Source organism: Bufo gargarizans, unplaced genomic scaffold (assembly GCF_014858855.1).
Source record: "Bufo gargarizans isolate SCDJY-AF-19 unplaced genomic scaffold, ASM1485885v1 original_scaffold_1768_pilon, whole genome shotgun sequence".
Taxonomy (NCBI): domain Eukaryota; kingdom Metazoa; phylum Chordata; class Amphibia; order Anura; family Bufonidae; genus Bufo; species Bufo gargarizans.
In genome coordinates this window covers 135,343-155,221 of record NW_025334506.1, presented here as the reverse complement: position 1 = coordinate 155,221, position 19,879 = coordinate 135,343, and the positions used below count along the sequence as shown (strand labels likewise).

Below are 19,879 nucleotides of genomic sequence, written 5' to 3'. Positions count from 1 at the left end.
GTAATAACTTTAATACTCTATCACTTATCCAGGCCATTCTGAGTTTGTTTTCTCGCCTTATATTGTACTTCATGACAGTGGTAAAATTGAGTCAAAATATTTAATTTTTATTTATAAATAAATCAGTGGCGTACATACAGGGGTCGCAGTTGCGACCGGGCCCAGCACTCCAGGGGCCCGGGGCCCGGCCGCCTGCAGACCTCCCTGGCCCCTGCAGTCAGTGTTCCCTTACGTCTAAGTGGCGCGGGTGGCGGCTGCGCAGCCATATTGCACCACTCAAGCTGCTTGCAAAATGTCCGTCATGCGCCTCCTGTCCTGTCTGTCTGCTCCTTCTACTTTGTGAATGAAGCAGGCAAGCGGGGCAGGAGGCGCATCACGGAGGGAGAGATGTCACGCTGCGCACGGGCAGCACAGCAGCAGAAGGGCGGGCAGCTGCGCTCTAGTTCGGCTGCCCACTGCCGGCCATGTGAGGAGTGGTGGAGTGGTGAAGCGGCCGCCGCTCAGGAGACTTGTGGAGCAAATTGTCCTGCAGTAGAATTAACTCCCAGAAGGTAGGACCTGCCCCCGGTGTGTGCACAGCGCCGGGCACTGCACCGGCCCCGCCGCAAGTGTCCCTGCCTCCTCCCTTCCCCCCACTAATACATTACTTTACTAGAAGGCACTTATGGAGATATCTGTGGATGACACATATATAGCATAAGATGCTATATATGTGTCATCCACAGATAACCCCCATAAGTGCCCTCCACAGATATCCCCCATAAGTGCCCTCCACAGATATCCCCTATAACAGTGCGTCATCCACAGATATCCCCCATAACAGTGTGTCATCCAGAGATCCCCCCATAACAGTGCGTCATCCACAGATCCCCCCATAACAGTGCGTCATCCAGAGATCCCCCATAACAGTGCGTCATCCACAGATCCCCCCATAACAGTGCGTCATCCACAGATCCCCCCATAACAGTGCGTCATCCACAGATCGCAGTACAGAAGGATTGCCATCCAAAATCGGCCTGTCCCGCACAAAGCGGTACTGTTGGGAGGCATGTTGGGTGGATGGTAGGGGAGGTAGTGGGGGGGGGGTGGAGGCAGGTTGTGGGGGGGGGCGGCGGCGGGTTGAGGGATGGAGGGGGCTCCATAGATCAGTTTTGCACCGGGGCCCCATGGAATGTGTGTACGCCACTGAAAAAAATACCACATTTAAAAAAAAAATGGAAAAATTTGCAAATTTCAATTTCTGTACTTCTATAATACATAGTAATACCTCCAAAAATAGTTCTTACTTTACATTCCCCATATGTCTACTTCATTTTTGGATCATTTTGAAAATTACATTTTATTTTTTTGAGATGTTAGAAGAATTAGAAGTTTAGAAGTAAATCTTACCATTTTTAAGAAAATTTCCAAAACCCAATTTTTTAAGGAACAGTTCAGTTATGAAGCAATATAACAAGGACCGGCACTTACACTAGGTAGCTTTTAGGATGCTATATTTATTGGTCACATATCAGTGGTTAGTGACGCGTTTCGGCACTATGTGCCTTCATCAGACTATACACACATATAAAGAAATCACTTCTTTAAATAGATCGCAAGAATACAGAGGAACTGACGTCATCACAATAACTCCACCCACAAGTGCAACAATGTGGAGAATAACATATATACAGATACATGAGTGAACATCAAATCGGCAGCACGAACCATAACGTGGAAGTTTATAGTAGCATTATGTTTCAATTCCGCTAAAATAAAATTACATTAAAGTAACAAATCATAGGAAGCCATACACATTGTAATCAGGGTTGAGGCCTCTTGGTTCCAACGTTTGTAACCGGTGGATCCAATAAGCCTCCCTTTTTAATAGTAACTTGTTCCTGTCACCACCGCCATGAGATAATGAGACCCCCTCAGTGATTTGGTAACGTAACTGTGCTTAGTGGCATCTCTAGCTTTCAAATGGGAATGAAATTTCAAAATTTGACTTTTTCTAGCAGAATTTAAATTTTAATTAAATTAATTTCTGCAACACATCAAGGGTTAACAGCCAAATAAAACTCAAAATCTATTACCCTGAATCTGGAGTTTACAAAACCACCCCCTTGTGTGCTCAAAAACTGATGTATGGCCACATAGCAGGCTTCAGAGTGGAAGGAACACCATATGGCGTTAGGAGAGCGGATTTAGCTAGAATGGTAATTGGCAGCCTTGTCGCATGTGAAGACACCCTGAGGTGGCCCTACAGCGGAAACCCCCCAAAAGTGACCCCATTCCTGAAACTACACCCCTCAAGGAATATTTTAAGGTGTGTAGTGAGCACTTTGACCCATTAGGAAACACTTGGCTGTGAAAATGAAAAAAAAAAATTTCAAGAAAAAGTTGCTTTACACCCACATTTTTCACTTTCACAAGGGGTAACAGGACACAATGGCATAGGCAATATTCAAATTTGCGATATTTCATGCATTTTTGGTCTAATATTCGCCATATATTTGGTAATTTATGAATTTGTGATCTCCAGTCATTATAAGGACGGTATAAGAAAGTGTTCCCCACCCTTACTGGCGATGTCTGTGTCCGAACACAGGATGACATAGGCCTGCTCCGCAGAATACATCCTTTCAGCCATACTAACAATAAGATGGCACGTTATGTTAAAAAACAGAGCTTGAAACGTCAGCGCTGGGGAATGTTCACACACCTTTACCGAGATCTACGTGTGTGTGTATATCTGTATATATATCCTACCTAACCTACTGCTTGTATATCTATACGGTATATAAAACCTACAGTACTAATCTCTATATATTTTTTTAAATATTTTACTATTATTTTTTTACAACAGCGCTTGAAACATCAGCGCAGGAAGGTGTTTCACACAGGTATAAAACCTACCTAGTAGAGAAGGACGGCTCTCCCTCTGTCTGGTGATGGCAAGGTGCGCCAAACTGGTATTACACCCTGTTCACCAAGTAAAGTAGATAAAGGAGAAGCGTATGGGCACTCTTATAGATGGAATCACATAGACTGGATGTAGGATAATAAAATCTATGTGGTTTTTAATAAATGAAATCAACATGCATCAATTTACAGTAATCTAAAAAAATAGATATAAAAAAACTGCTCCGTAAATACTCAATAAAAATGTTCTAAAAGGTGAGGTTGATAAACTTGATCAATGAGATGCTGTCCACATGTCAGGTCAGGTGATATACTGCAGAAAACCTGTGGTGAGGTTAGTCCGAATATTGTATAACACCTGTAGCGGTGTACTGGAAGATCCGCGCAGCAGATTGCTGTAGAATTACAACCAGCTTTCCTGGTGACACTAGTGAGTGAACTGGATGATACACAAGTCGGGTGCGTCTTCTCAAAACGTGAACAGATTGTAACAACTTGATATGATATTTATTGGTCAGAAATGTGGTGAAAGGTGAGCAGCAATATACAGGGCTCTGCCTCTCACATGGATATTATCCAAAAATCTGATACAACTTCATCTGTTACCTTTCTAGGAGGTCTCTCTAGAAAATATACCTTTTTGGTCTAGTATTGCTAATTGCCGCATATTACACTGAGATATTCGTGATGAATGATATTCATGTGCTGCTGCGATGGGAATTCCTAGGTCAGAATACAATTTCAAAATGTAATTGCAGATGGAGTCTGTGGTAATCACATTTACAGGTTAAGTGTCCGTTCGTGGCGTCCCACGTGAAGTGGCTGGACGGTAAGCTTACCTATATCTGGTGTTTTTAGTGGTGCCAGGAGGAAAAAATGCACAGGTGCCTTGCTTGAATTGGGTACAAAGCAGATGCCGTCGCTGTGGCTTTTGATCGGAACCCTGCTGTACCTCACTGCTTCTCTATGGCGATCCCAATCTCTCGGCTCGTTGTGCTGTCAGCGCTGTGTCTTTGGCGTCCCTCGTGTCTCAGGTAGCGCCTACACCGGTGGTAGAGGTGGGCGGACTTAATGCTACCTCCTGTAGCGGCCGACTGCTGCAATTCTTACTGGGTGACTTTCTTTGAAACGCTTCACTTGATATCAACTTGAACTATGCTTAATATCATGTTGCCGGTTAATATGACAGATTTGGATTATAGCCATTTAAGATGGCACAGATATATATAAGCCGGTTTACTAGACAGATGTAATGCAGCCACTGAGGAAGGAGACAGCAGAGTCTTCGAAACGCGTCTGGCGTGGACGATACATTTGATCTTATGTCATATTAACCGGCAACATGATATTAAGCATCGTTCAAGTTGATATCAAGTGAAGCGTTTCAAAGAAAGTCACCCAGTAAGAATTGCAGCAGTCGGCCGCTACAGGAAGTAGCATTAGGTCCGCCCACCTCTACCACCTGTGTAGGCGCTACCTGAGACACGAGGGACGCCAAAGACACAGCGCTGACAGCACAACGAGCCGAGAGATTGGGATCGCCATAGAGAAGCAGTGAGGTACAGCAGTGTTCCGATCAAAAGCCACAGCGACGGCATCTGCTTTGTACCCAATACAAGCAAGGTACCTGTGCATTTTCTCCTCCTGGCACCACTAAAAACACAAGATATAGGTAAGCTTACCGTCCAGCCACTTCACGTGGGACGCCACGAACGGACACTTAACCTGTAAATGTGAGTACCACAGACTCCATCTGCAATTACATTTTGAAATTGTATTCTGACCTATGAATTCCCATCGCAGCAGCACATGAATATCATTCATCACGAATATCTCAGTGTAATAAGCGGCAATCAGCAATACTAGACAAAAAAGGTATATTTTCTAGAGAGACCTCCTAGAAAGGTAACAGATGAAGTTGTATCAGATTTTTGGATAATATCCATGTGAGAGGCAGAGCCCTGTATATTGCTGCTCACCTTTCACCACATTTTTGACCACTAAATATCATATCAAGTTGTTACAATCTGTTCACGTTTTGAGAAGACGCACCCGACTTGTGTATCATCCAGTTCACTCACTAGTGTCACCAGGAAAGCTGGTTGTAATTCTACAGCAATCTGCTGCGCGGATCTTCCAATACACCGCTACAGGTGTTATACAATATTCGGACTAACCTCATCCCAGGTTTTCTGCAGTATATCAGCTGACCTGACATGTGGACAGCATCTCATTGATCAAGTTTATCAACCTCACCTTTTAGAACATTTTTATTGAGTATTTACGGAGCAGTTTTTTTATATCAGTTTTTTTAGATTACTGTAAATTGATGCATGTTGATTTCATTTATTAAAAACCACATTGATTTTATTATCCTACATCCAGTCTATGTGATTCCATCTATAAGAGAGCCCATACGCTTCTCCTTTATATAACCTACCTAATCTTCAACACCTATATAGATATAAAAGCTAGCCTACAATACTAATATAAATTTTTTTTTTTTATATTTTACTATTATATTTTTTTTCAACAGCGCAGGAAGTGTTTTCACACTCGTGTATGTCTAGGTGCGTGTTTATATGTATATATCTACTTAACCTAGCTCACCTAAATATATATATACACACTAGCTGATGACCCGGCGTTGCTCGGGAATTAATTTTGTGCAATTTTAGATTAAATAACAGTGACTTTCACAATGGCCACCCCTTTAACAGTGACCGCCTGTTTAACAGTGACTGCCCCTTTAACAGTGACTTTCACAGTGACCGCCCCTTTAACAGTGACCACCTGTTAAACAGTGACTTTCACAGTGGCCGCCCCTTTAACGTTGACCGCTTCTTTAACAGTGACCGACCCCTTTAACAGTGACTTTCACAGTGGACGCCCCTTTAACAGTGACCGCCCCTTTGACAGTTACTTTCACATTGACCGCACCTTTAATAGTGACTTTCACAGTGGACGCCCCTTTAACAGTGACTTTCACAGTATTGCCCCTTTAACAGTGACTGCCCCTTTAACAGTGACTGTCCCTTTAACAGTGAACTCCACAGCGCCCGCCCCTTTAACAGTGAGCTCCACAGCACCCGTCTGTTTAATAGTGGCCCCTGTCCCCATGCATGTAGCAGTGTAATTGTGCCGTCATATTTAAAGGATAACTGTCACACTTAGACCCTAATTTCAATTTTCATACATGTAGTTACTAATAACATGATATTCCCGAATCCGTTACTATTAGACGGACTTACCCCATATTTAATAAGATTCAGCCCTTAGCAACCAGTCTGCATAAAACTGCAACCTCACTATTCAGTTAAGATGGCCGCCACTGCCCTCACCCTGAGGCTAATCCCGCCTGCCCTCACTAGCCAGTAACAATAGCCCCCCAAAAGTGTCAGTAACCAGAGCCCTCCCCCCTAAAGGGTTAATCTCCTGCAGCACAAAGGGGTCCTCTTACCACATGTTGCTTTCATTTATACACTGAGCAGACGGCAGATCTCCCTTCCCTGCTCTGCGCTGCTTCGACTCTGCCTTCTCCAGCTCTGCTGAGTGAGGGAGCGTCTGCCAAGCGCAGGGACAGGGAGAAGTGCACACAGCCCAGGCACTGTTATCAGCTGCTGGGGAGGACCTGGCTCTAATCATTTACTTACAGTCCCTGGCTGTCAGGAATCTGACCTTGCATGCTGCGTGCTTCTGCGTCCTCCGTCCTTCAACACAGACGACCCTAGTGTTGCTCACGAATATTCGAATTGCGAATTTTAATCGCGAATATCGGCACTTCGAGAATTCGCGAATATTTCGAATATCGCAAAATATATTCGTAATTGGGAATATTCGATTTTTGGGAAAATACCAGTTCATGCAAATTTTTATGCGAACATTTTAAAGCGAATTTTATGCGAATTTTCGCAATCAAGAAAATAATGCCTGGAGATCATGAATTCGCGAATTCTCGAATATATGGCGAATATTCGCCCAAATATTTGCGAAATATCGCAAATTCGAATATTGCCCCTGCCGCTCATCACTATTAATCACCACAATCCAATACTCAAAAAAAAAAAAAAAAAGATGACAGTTATACTTTCAGGATGGGTGGTTATTATTGGTACTCAGATTTGGTCACTGTCACTAGTGGGGTACCTCAGGGGTCAGTATTGGGCCCTATTCTCTTCAATATATTTATTAATTATCTTGTAGAAGGCTTACATAGTAAAGTATCAATTTTAGCAGATGACACTAAACTGTGTAAAGTAACACTGAAGAGGACAGTATACTACTACAGAGTACTGCTCTCTACCTATACTACATGTACAGTATTGCTCTCTATCTGTACTACATGTGCTGTACTGCTCTCTATCTGTACTACATGTGCTGTACTGCTCTCTATCTGTACTACATGTACTGTGCTGCTCTCTACCTGTACTATATGTACTATACTGCTCTCTACCTGTACTACATGTACTGTACTGCTCTCTACCTGTACTACATGTACTGTACTGCTCTCTACCTGTACTACATGTACAGTACTGCTCTCTACCTGTACTACATGTACTGTACTGCTCTCTACATATACTACATGTGCTGTACTGCTCTCTACCTGTGTAGTGTACGGGAGAGTAATACCCCGTCACTACTGAAGGGTCACTTGGGTATTGTCGTTCCCCCTGTATTTATGGGGAGGTTGGTAGAGAACATCTTGTTAATGTACTGCTATGTATTTTCCTGTTACTGTGAAACGTGCATGTGCAGGCCGGCTAGGGTGTTATTCCAGCTCTGAGTCACTAGAGGGAGCTAGGGAGCCCTAGTTTATATAAGGCCCAGTCAGGAAGTAGTAGTAGGTCAGACAGTGGGAAGAGGAGTCAGAAATGATCCTGTGTCTGAGTCAAGGCCAGGCTATGGGCCTGTGAGAGTAAAGCAGGCCTGAAGCCTGCCGACTAGGAGAGGGTAGTAAGCCCTGTAACCGGGTTCCGGATCCAAGGAAAAGGTTCCCCTCCTGAGTCATCATCCATTGTAGAGGAAACATCATAAGCACCAGCCAGGACACAGAATACCACAGAGGCCGATCAGATAAAGCAAGAGGTACTCAAGATAACAGAGGAGGTACTATATAAAGACAGCTTCAAGGGTACGCCAGCTATAGGGCATTAGACCTTGGAGGATAAGTCACATGTTTCAGGACCAGTCAGGAATAGTGTGCAAGCCGCCTGTACTGCATCTCCTGTAATTCACACTCTGTAAAGAACATTGCTAAGACCGGCCATTCTGTACTTCTAAGAACCACCTGTATTCAAATTAAAAACCAACCGTCTTTCATGGAACGGCGCTTCCAACTGCGTCCATGTATGATTATAACTGATATTCAGTAAAGTTCCAGTTTTTGTTGGCTATCCTGTGCTTGCTTCATTCTTCTACAACATCATACACGGCGTGTCACCGTTTAATTGACACTGGCGTCACGAACTTTTAATCACCTGCCTGTTCCAGTATTTGGCCAGAATTGAAGACGACAGTGGATCCCAGGTTAGTGAGTCAATCTGCACTACAAAGCCCAGCATACACTACTGACCCCCTGGGACACTGCATTGCTCTTTTTGGCGTCACGAACAGGATCCGCATACTTCTGCAGTGCAGAGAAGTGTGAACTGTGTGCTTTAACTATTCCACCACCGTATTACAAAGACTGTAACATTTATTCCCAAATCTGTGGATTACAATTGTGCCTGGGAGGAATTAGAGACGCTGTACTGTGTTGCGCTACCCCCAGAGAGAAAAATCGTATTTGTGGACTGTGTTTTATTGGACTTTTCATCAGCCTGCTTGCTGTCATTGAATTGCGGCATCAGGACATTTAAAATGGCCGCCGACGCCATGAGGCTTTTTACTGCGCCATCACGATGTACAGAGGCGCGAATATTTGGCGCCGAAACCCTCCAAGAAGGAGGAGGAGACTGTCCTGGAGCGCCACCCACCTTGAGGAGTGACGATGTGGCTGAGTTCCTTGGTGAGTTACGCCTGGGAGGCGGGCCTCAGATGGAGGTAGACCGGCCCAGTGTGTGGGAGGAGTCAGTGTCGACTCTGCACCCAATGAGAGAAGAGATGGCGTGCGCGGAGGAGCTGGAAGTAGAGACCACGTGTGAGTGGGGCGCCACTCCACCGGACTTTCCCGAGTTGGGGCCATGGGACCCTCTAGCCTGGACGGCCACCCCCTGGGGGCAGGCCATGGACTTGAGTATAACCCGTCCTCAGTCCCCACCGATCCGTCGCCGGCACGCGGAATGGCCGATTATCATGGCCGAATTGAAAGCCGCGGTGGCTAAGAGGAACACCAGCCGGAAAAAGAGGTTCGAGGAAATGGCCAAGTCCATCCAAGGGGACTCCTTTCCGGGTAAGCCCCAGCTAGAAAGGCGCCGCGGGATCGTGGTGTCCTTTGACAAAGAAAAAGGATACGGGTTCATCCAGGAGTTGGGAACTGGCCGGGACTTTTATGTGAACCGGCGGTCGGTGAAGCGTCACTACCTCCCAGAGCATCTCCATAATTTGACCATGGGAGAGATAGTGGAGTATACCCCCGCTGAAAGCTTACGGGGCCCCTACGCTACCGCAGTCACTCGCCCGAAGGCGCCGGCTGAGACCTGGGACCCATCAAAAGAGGAGATAGACCTGAGGGAGACAGAGGAAGTGAAAGTTGAACCGGCCCGAACTACCCACCGGCATAACCAGGTTTACTTAAGTCCCGATGTCTTCTGGGAGCCCATCGTGTTGCAGGGGCTGGAGGAACGATATCCCCCTCCTGATGCGGTGAGGCGAGAAGAGGAGAAGGAGCGGCAGGACAGCTGCCGGCGGGCGGAAGAATGTGCAGAGGCCCGACGTCAAGCAGCAGCTGCCACCGTTACCCCAGAGGCCACTGTCACAGGACCTCCGGTAGCTCCGACGACCTGCACCAAGGCTGACCTAGAGGCCCTACGCAAGAGAGTGTATTGGGTGGCGGACCTCGGATGTGCAGGAGGCGAGCGGTGGTTCCCGTTTCCTAGGACGGATGCCGAAATGGAGGCAGTGAAGGACAAGCCTCCCCCTTTAAAGATTGTAAGAGGAGATGGTTTCCAGATGTGGCCGGCCTTGCCAGAACCGTTGCTGCAAGTTCCGTTCATCGACTCTTCAACAGAGGAAGAATTTGACACTCGCCTGTGAGTACTTTTTCCCTCGTGTCCGTCTCCCTAATGGCCGTTTTGTCCCTCCGGTTGGCAGAGCTGGTCAAGCTTGCTGCCAGTTATACACGGCCGGTGGCATTCTAACTGAATAATAGTGCCACTGCATTCCACAGCTTCCAGCTGCCCCTGTTGTGTTTGGGACATCCGGTCTGCTGCTAATATCCCAGTTGTGCCTTAGTTCGCACTGTTTTTCCCTTTTACCCCCATTTCAGGTTGAAAAGACATTTTTATGTCAGCACTGTTTTAAAGGGTAAGCAGGACTTGCCAGGATAACATGGCCCTGGTATTGTCAGAGTCCTGTATTGTCATTTTATATATGTGCTGCTGACTGTATTTAGTAACCGGTTTTTTATTCACGTCTATGTGCCCAGAGATGGACTTCCTATGTGCAAGCCTCTGAGAGGTTAATTTTATTATGGACTTATTTATTGTCATGGACTATCCTGGTTCTTTAAACATCCGCTGTGCCAGGTCAGCGCCCCCGTTCCGCTCACTATCCAGAGAAGAAGAGAACGACGCCCCTTGTCACCGCACTTCACCTTTGCCAATTGGGTCTGATAAGAGTGTAATTGACATATATGTATGCATGCATGTGTCTTTCTCTATTTCAGGTCATGATTCCAGTTGGGCGGGCCCTGATGGAGTACGAGGTCGTACTCAGCTTAAAGCAGCGGGGTATGTAGTGTACGGGAGAGTAATACCCCGTCACTACTGAAGGGTCACTTGGGTATTGTCGTTCCCCCTGTATTTATGGGGAGGTTGGTAGAGAACATCTTGTTAATGTACTGCTATGTATTTTCCTGTTACTGTGAAACGTGCATGTGCAGGCCGGCTAGGGTGTTATTCCAGCTCTGAGTCACTAGAGGGAGCTAGGGAGCCCTAGTTTATATAAGGCCCAGTCAGGAAGTAGTAGTAGGTCAGACAGTGGGAAGAGGAGTCAGAAATGATCCTGTGTCTGAGTCAAGGCCAGGCTATGGGCCTGTGAGAGTAAAGCAGGCCTGAAGCCTGCCGACTAGGAGAGGGTAGTAAGCCCTGTAACCGGGTTCCGGATCCAAGGAAAAGGTTCCCCTCCTGAGTCATCATCCATTGTAGAGGAAACATCATAAGCACCAGCCAGGACACAGAATACCACAGAGGCCGATCAGATAAAGCAAGAGGTACTCAAGATAACAGAGGAGGTACTATATAAAGACAGCTTCAAGGGTACGCCAGCTATAGGGCATTAGACCTTGGAGGATAAGTCACATGTTTCAGGACCAGTCAGGAATAGTGTGCAAGCCGCCTGTACTGCATCTCCTGTAATTCACACTCTGTAAAGAACATTGCTAAGACCGGCCATTCTGTACTTCTAAGAACCACCTGTATTCAAATTGAAACCAACCGTCTTTCATGGAACGGCGCTTCCAACTGCGTCCATGTATGATTATAACTGATATTCAGTAAAGTTCCAGTTTTTGTTGGCTATCCTGTGCTTGCTTCATTCTTCTACAACATCATACACGGCGTGTCACCGTTTAATTGACACTGGCGTCACGAACTTTTAATCACCTGCCTGTTCCAGTATTTGGCCAGAATTGAAGACGACAGTGGATCCCAGGTTAGTGAGTCAATCTGCACTACAAAGCCCAGCATACACTACTGACCCCCTGGGACACTGCACCTGTACTACATGTACTGTACTGCTCTCTACCTGTAATTCATATACTATACTGCTCTCTACCTGTACTACATGTACTGTACTACTCTCTACCTGTACTACATGTTCTGTACTGCTCTCTACCTGTACTTCATATACTATACTGCTCTCTACCTGTACAATATGTATTGTACCACTCTGTACCTGTACTACATGTTCTATACTGCTCTCTACCTGTACTACATGTACTGTACTGCTCTCTACCTGTACTACATGTGCTGTACTGCTCTCTACCTGTACCACATGTGCTGTACTGCTCTCTACCTGTACTACATGTACTACTCTCTACCTGTACTGCATGTACTGTGCTGCTCTCTATCTGTACTTCATATACTGTACTGCTCTCTACCTGTACTACATGTACTGTACTACTCTGTACCTGTACTACATGTTCTATACTGCTCTCTACCTGTACTACATGAACTGTACTGCTCTCTACCTATACTACATGTACTGTACTGCTCTCTACCTATACTACATGTACTGTACTGCTCTCTACCTGTACTACATGTACTGTACTGCTCTCTACCTGTACTACATGTACTGTTCTACTCTCTACCTGTACTACATGTACTGTACTGCTCTCTACCTGTACTACATGTACTGTTCTACTCTCTACCTGTACTACATGTACTGTACTGCTCTCTACCTGTACTACATGTACTGTACTGCTCTCTACCTGTAGTACATGTACTGTACTGCTCTCTACCTGTACTACATGTGCTGTACTGCTCTCTACCTGTACTACACGTGCCGTACTGCTCTCTACCTGTACAACATGTACTGTACTGCTCTCTACCTGTACTACATGTACTGTACTGCTCTCTACCTGTAGTACATGTGCTGTACTACTCTCTACCTGTACTAAATGTACTGTACTACTCTCTACTTGTACTACATGAACTGTACTGCTCTCTACCTGTACTACATGTACTGCTCTCTACCTGTACTATATGTACTGTACTGCTCTCTACCTGTACTACATGTACTGTACTGCTCTCTACCTGTACTACATGTGCTCTACTGCTCTCTACCTGTACTACATGTACTATACTGCACTCTACCTGTACTACATGTGCTGTACTACTCTCTACCTGTACTACATGTACTGTACTGCTCTCTACCTGTACTACATGTGCTGTACTACTCTCTACCTGTACTATATGTACTGTACTGCTCTCTACCTGTACTACATGTACTGTACTGCTCTCTACCTGTACTACATGGACTGTTCTACTCTCTACCTGTACTACATGTACTGTACTGCTCTCTACCTCTACTACATGTACTGTACTGCTCTCTACCTCTACTACATGTACTGTACTGCTCTCTACCTGTACTACATGTACTGTACTGCTCTCTACCTGTACTACATGTACAGTACTGCTCTCTACCTATACTACATGTACTGTACTACTCTCTACCTGTACTACATGTACTGTGCTGCTCTCTACCTGTACTACATGTGCTGTGCTGCTCTCTACCTCTACTACATGTACTGTACTGCTCTCTACCTGTACTACATGTACAGTACTGCTCTCTACCTGTACTACATGTGCTGTACTGCTCTCTACCTGTACTACATGTACTGTGCTGCTCTCTACCTGTACTACAGGTTAGTGAGTCAATCTGCACTACAAAGCCCAGCATACACTACTGACCCCCTGGGACACTGCACCTGTACTACATGTACTGTACTGCTCTCTACCTGTACTTCATATACTATACTGCTCTCTACCTGTACTACATGTACTGTACTACTCTCTACCTGTACTACATGTTCTGTACTGCTCTCTACCTGTACTTCATATACTATACTGCTCTCTACCTGTACAATATGTATTGTACCACTCTGTACCTGTACTACATGTTCTATACTGCTCTCTACCTGTACTACATGTACTGTACTGCTCTCTACCTGTACTACATGTGCTGTACTGCTCTCTACCTGTACCACATGTGCTGTACTGCTCTCTACCTGTACTACATGTACTACTCTCTACCTGTACTGCATGTACTGTGCTGCTCTCTATCTGTACTTCATATACTGTACTGCTCTCTACCTGTACTACATGTACTGTACTACTCTGTACCTGTACTACATGTTCTATACTGCTCTCTACCTGTACTACATGAACTGTACTGCTCTCTACCTGTACTACATGTACTGTACTGCTCTCTACCTGTACTACATGTACTGTACTGCTCTCTACCTGTACTACATGTACTGTTCTACTCTCTACCTGTACTACATGTACTGTACTGCTCTCTACCTGTACTACATGTACTGTTCTACTCTCTACCTGTACTACATGTACTGTACTGCTCTCTACCTGTACTACATGTACTGTACTGCTCTCTACCTGTAGTACATGTACTGTACTGCTCTCTACCTGTACTACATGTGCTGTACTGCTCTCTACCTGTACTACACGTGCCGTACTGCTCTCTACCTGTACAACATGTACTGTACTGCTCTCTACCTGTACTACATGTACTGTACTGCTCTCTACCTGTAGTACATGTGCTGTACTACTCTCTACCTGTACTAAATGTACTGTACTACTCTCTACTTGTACTACATGAACTGTACTGCTCTCTACCTGTACTACATGTACTGCTCTCTACCTGTACTATATGTACTGTACTGCTCTCTACCTGTACTACATGTACTGTACTGCTCTCTACCTGTACTACATGTGCTCTACTGCTCTCTACCTGTACTACATGTACTATACTGCACTCTACCTGTAACTACATGTGCTGTACTACTCTCTACCTGTACTACATGTACTGTACTGCTCTCTACCTGTACTACATGTACTGTACTACTCTCTACCTGTACTATATGTACTGTAGTTTACTGCTCTCTACCTGTACTACATGTACTGTACTGCTCTCTACCTGTACTACATGTACTGTACTGCTCTCTACCTCTACTACATGTACTGTACTGCTCTCTACCTCTACTACATGTACTGTACTGCTCTCTACCTGTACTACATGTACTGTACTGCTCTCTACCTGTACTACATGTACTGTACTGCTCTCTACCTGTACTACATGTACTGTACTAGCTCTCTACCTGTACTACATGTACTGTGCTGCTCTCTACCTGTACTACATGTACTGTCTGCTCTCTACCTGTACTACATGGACTGTTACTAGCTCTCTACCTGTACTACATGTACTGTACTGCTCTCTACCTCTACTACATGTACTGTACTGCTCTCTACCTCTACTACATGTACTGTTCTACTCTCTACCTGTACTACATGTACTGTACTGCTCTCTACCTCTACTACATGTACTGTACTGCTCTCTACCTGTACTACATGTACTGTACTGCTCTCTACCTCTACTACATGTACTGTACTGCTCTCTACCTGTACTACATGTACTGTACTGCTCTCTACCTGTACTACATGTACAGTACTGCTCTCTACCTATACTACATGTACTGTACTGCTCTCTACCTGTACTACATGAACTGTACTGCTCTCTACCTCTACTACATGTGCTGTACTGCTCTCTACCTCTACTACATGCACTGTACTGCTCTCTACCTGTACTACATGTGCTCTACTGCTCTCTACCTGTACTACATGTACTATACTGCACTCTACCTGTACTACATGTGCTGTACTACTCTCTACCTGTACTACATGTACTGTGCTGCTCTCTACCTGTACTACATGTACAGTACTGCTCTCTACCTGTACTACATGTACAGTACTGCTCTCTACCTATACTACATGTACTGTACTGCTCTCTACCTGTACTATATATACTGTACTGCTCTCTACCTGTACTACATGTACTGTACTACTCTCTACCTGTACTACATGTACTGTGCTGCTCTCTACCTGTACTACATGTACTGTACTGCTCTCTACCTGTACTACATGAACTGTACTGCTCTCTACCTCTACTACATGTGCTGTACTGTGAGCCTCAGAAACAGGACAAGTGAGAAGTTACTGTGTTTTTTTTTTTTTTAACACAGAGGGTGCACAATGGGCATTTCTACTCTGGAGGGGCACAATGGGCATTACTAATGTGAATTGGGCACAATGGGCAAATTTACTATGGAGGGGGCACAATGGGCATTTCTACTATGGAGGGGGCACAATGGGCATTACTAATGTGAAGGGGGCACAATGGGCATTTCTACTATGATGGGGGCACAGAGGGCATTACTAATGTGAAGGGGGCATAATGGGCATTTCTACTATGATGGGGCATAGAGGGTATTATTACTGTGAAGGGGTCAGAATGGGGATTATTACTATGAAGGGGGCACAGATAGGGCATTACTACTGTGAAAGGGGCACAATGAAGGGATAAGTACTTTAAGGAGGCACAATGTGGGCATAACTACTGTTAGGGGGCACACATCTGTACAAAACTACTGTGAAGGTTGTACAATGAGGGCAATACTACTGTGAGGGGGTACGTTTTTTTTTTTAAGTATTGGGGGTGGGGTGCCAGATAAAGGACCAACCCCGGGTGCCCAACAACCTAAGCACGCCATTGATGTACTGCACTGCTCTCCACCAGAGATACTGTAGCTGCATCCCGTTATTTCCCACCACTGAGTGAGGAGTCTCTGATAGGACATTTGCAGATAGCCTGCAGGCAGAGAGAGGAAGCGACAGGCTGCAGGAAGGTAAGCAAGATGCTCCTTTCCACTAGTACAATGTATTACATGTTATGTTTCTTGTATTCTGCTTCTGCTAAATGAAAAAAAAAATATATATTTTTTTTTTTTTCAATGATCCAATGTCTCACTCGAGATGTATTTTTCACTCTTTGATGTCTGGTTGACTCTTGTGTCTTTCAGTTTGTCAGCGCCTTTATAACCACCATCCAACAAAACAAAGTATCACTGAATGTAAAGAACTACGTCAGGAGCTCTGTGTGAACAACGCTGACAGTGCTTCAGGTAAATCAGTTATTTTGAGACCTGAAACCCCCGCAGGATTTTATTTCAGGTAGCAAGGGATGTGTACAGGGCCGGCGCTACCATAGAGGCAAGGGGGGCAATTGCCCCCGGGCCCCCGACTCCTTAGGGACCCCCAGCGCCGGCCCGGCTGCAACTACTACTATATCTATAATTCTATTGTGTGCCTGTGTGGCGCCGGGTGGCCCCGGCGGTCCTGTCTGGAGACGGCACCCCGCTGCAGTAATGTAATTAAAACTGGGCTGGAGCCTGGAGTGGAGGGGCCCCCCGCCGGGCCCCGGCGGCCGCTGTGCCTGCTCTGCGCTGCTTGTCTCTTTAAGAGATTTGAGACTGGAGCAGCGGCATGCACGGCACAGGCAAGGCAGGCACGTCTAGCGTCTGGCTGACGTACGTTGCCACAGGCTCCGCCCCCCCCGCCCAGAGCAGAGAACTTGGATTGAAAGAGCAAGTAAAGCAAGCGCCATTGGCAGCCAGCCACAGCCCAGTCTGACACTGCCAGCAGCGCCAGGGAAGGCCCGCGCCCACAGTCAGAAGGCAGCCAGCCCCCAGCCAAGTTCCAAACTTCCACTGAAGTTCCAACTTCTTCCAAGAATCCAAGTCCAGTCTACAGAAGTCAGTCATCACAGACCAGTTACAGTTACTGTCTCTGTCTGGTAGGTTCATTGGTTATATTGTTTTGTTGTTAATTAAACTGGATTGGATCCATGATCCATCCATCCATTCCCAGTTTCCCACTCACTGACTTAGTCCCAGGCACCATCTCACCCGTCCGGGCCGTCCCAGTGTACTACTAGCCCGCCCTGCGGCCCTGGTTCTGTTTGTGTTTGGAGTCAGTTGGACTGGAGAAATGTGCATTTTGGAGGGGTGGTGGGGGGCAGTTACTGGTACTACCAGTAACTGCCCCCCCCCACCCAAATGCACATTTCTCCAGTCCAACTAGAACCAGGGCGGGCCGGGCTAGTATACTGGCACTGGGACGGGTGGGATGGATTCGACCCAGTTTAACCCCTTAAGGACTCAGCCCTATTTCACTTTAAGTGCTGATAACTTTAAAACGCTTTGACTTATCCAGGCCATTCTGAGATAGTTTTTTCGTCACATATTGTACTTCATGACACTGGTAAAATGAAGTAAAAAAAAATTATTTTTTTGCATTAAAAAATACCTAATGTACCAAAAATTTTGAAAAATTAGCAAATTTCAAAGTTTCAGTTTCTCTACTTCTGTAATACATAGTAATACCCCCAAAAATTGTGATGACTTTACATTCCCCATATGTTTACTTCATGTTTGAATTATTTTGGGAATGATATTTTATTTTTTGGGGATGTTACAAGGTTTAGAACTTTAGAAGCAAATATTGAAATTTTTCAGAAGTTTACAAAAACCCAATTTTTAGGGACCACTACAGCTCTGAAGTCACTTTGCGAGGCTTACATAATAGAAACCACCCAAAAATGACCCCATTCTATAAACTACACCCCTCAAGGTATTCAAAACTGATTTTACAAACTTCGTTAACCCTTTAGGTGTTGCACAAGAGTTATTGGCAAATGGGGATGAAATTTGAGAATTTCATTTTTTTGCAAAATTTTCCATTTTAACCCATTTTTTCCACTACCAAAGCAAGGGTTAACAGCCAAACAAGACTGTATATTTTTTGCCCTGACTCTGCCGTTTACAGAAACACCCCATATGTGGCCATAAACTACTGTGCGGCCACACAGCGGGGCATAGAGTGAAAGGTGCGCCGTTTGGTTTTTGGAAGCCAGATTTTTCTGGACTGGTTATTTTGACACCATGTCCCATTTGAAGCCCCCCTGATGCACCCCTAGAGTAGAAACTCCAAAAAAGTGACCCCATTTTAGAAACTACGGGATAGGGTGGCAGTTTTGTTGGTATTAGTTTAGGGTACATATGATTTTTGGTTGCTCTATATTACACTTTTTGTGCGGCAAGGTAACAAGAAATAGCTTTTTTGGCACAGTTTTTTTTTTTGTTATTTACAACATTTATCTGAAAGGTTAGATCATGTGGTAATTTTATAGAGCAGGTTGTCACGGACGCGGCGATACCTAATATGTATAAATTTTTTTTATTTATGTAAGTTTTACGCAATGATTTCATTTTTAAAACAAAAAAGTTTTAGTGTCTCCATAGCCTAAGAGCCATAGTTTTTTCAGTTTTTGGGCGATTATAAGTAGGGTCTAATTTTTTGTGGGATGAGATGGCTGTTTTATTGGCACTATTTTGACTTTTTGATCGCTTGCTATTGCACTTTTTGTGACGTAAGATGACAAAAAAAGGCTTTTTTTAAACCGTTTTTATTTTTATTTTTTATGGTGGTCACCTGAGGGGTTAACTCATGTGATATTTTTATAGAGCCGGTCGATACGGACACGGCGATACCTAATATGTATACTTTTTTTTATTTATGTAAGTTTTACACGATGATTTCATTTTTGAAACCAAAAAAATCATGTTTTAGTGTTTCCATAGTCTAAGAGCCATAGTTTTTTTAGTTTTTGGGCGATTATCTTGGTTAGGGTCTCATTTTTTGCGGGATGAGATGACGGTTTGATTGGCACTATTTTGGCGAATATGCGACTTTTTTGATCACTTTTATTACCTTTTTTGGGAAGTAAGGTGGGCAAAATTTCAATTTTCTCATAGTTTTTATTTTTTTATTTTTATGGCGTTCACCGTGCGGGGAAAGTAACATGACCATTTTATAGATCAGGTCGTTATGGACGCGGCGATACCAAATATGTGTAGGGAATTTTTTTTTTTCATTTTTAATCAGTGATAAATGTGTTTTTTTATTTTTACTTTTTTCCACTTTTTTTTGTACCCAGACCCACTTGGTTCTTGAAGATCCAGGGGGTCTGATGTCTGTATAATACAGTACAGTACAATATATATTGTACTGTACTGTATTTTACTTACACTTTGTCTGAACAGATCTATGCCTTTAGCACAGATCTGTTCAGCACCATGGACACAACTTCGCAGACGGGGAAGGGTAAGGACTGGGGCTCCCTCCCTCTGTCACCCCATCCTGTCGGGGGCTGCAAAGGCACAGCAGCCCCCCGATGGGAGAGG

General features: G+C 44.8%; 1 protein-coding gene across 2 annotated transcripts in view; it reads left to right on the top strand.

Moving 5' to 3' along the window:
* LOC122923592 (killer cell lectin-like receptor subfamily B member 1B allele B) overlaps positions 1-19,879 on the top strand; it is a 42,505-nt gene that overhangs the window by 3,103 nt on the left and 19,523 nt on the right. For both annotated transcript variants that reach the window (XM_044274450.1, XM_044274451.1), the window contains one exon: positions 16,658-16,759. In XM_044274450.1, coding sequence (XP_044130385.1) covers positions 16,658-16,759 — 102 coding nt within the window. The remainder of the gene's footprint in view (positions 1-16,657; positions 16,760-19,879) is intronic.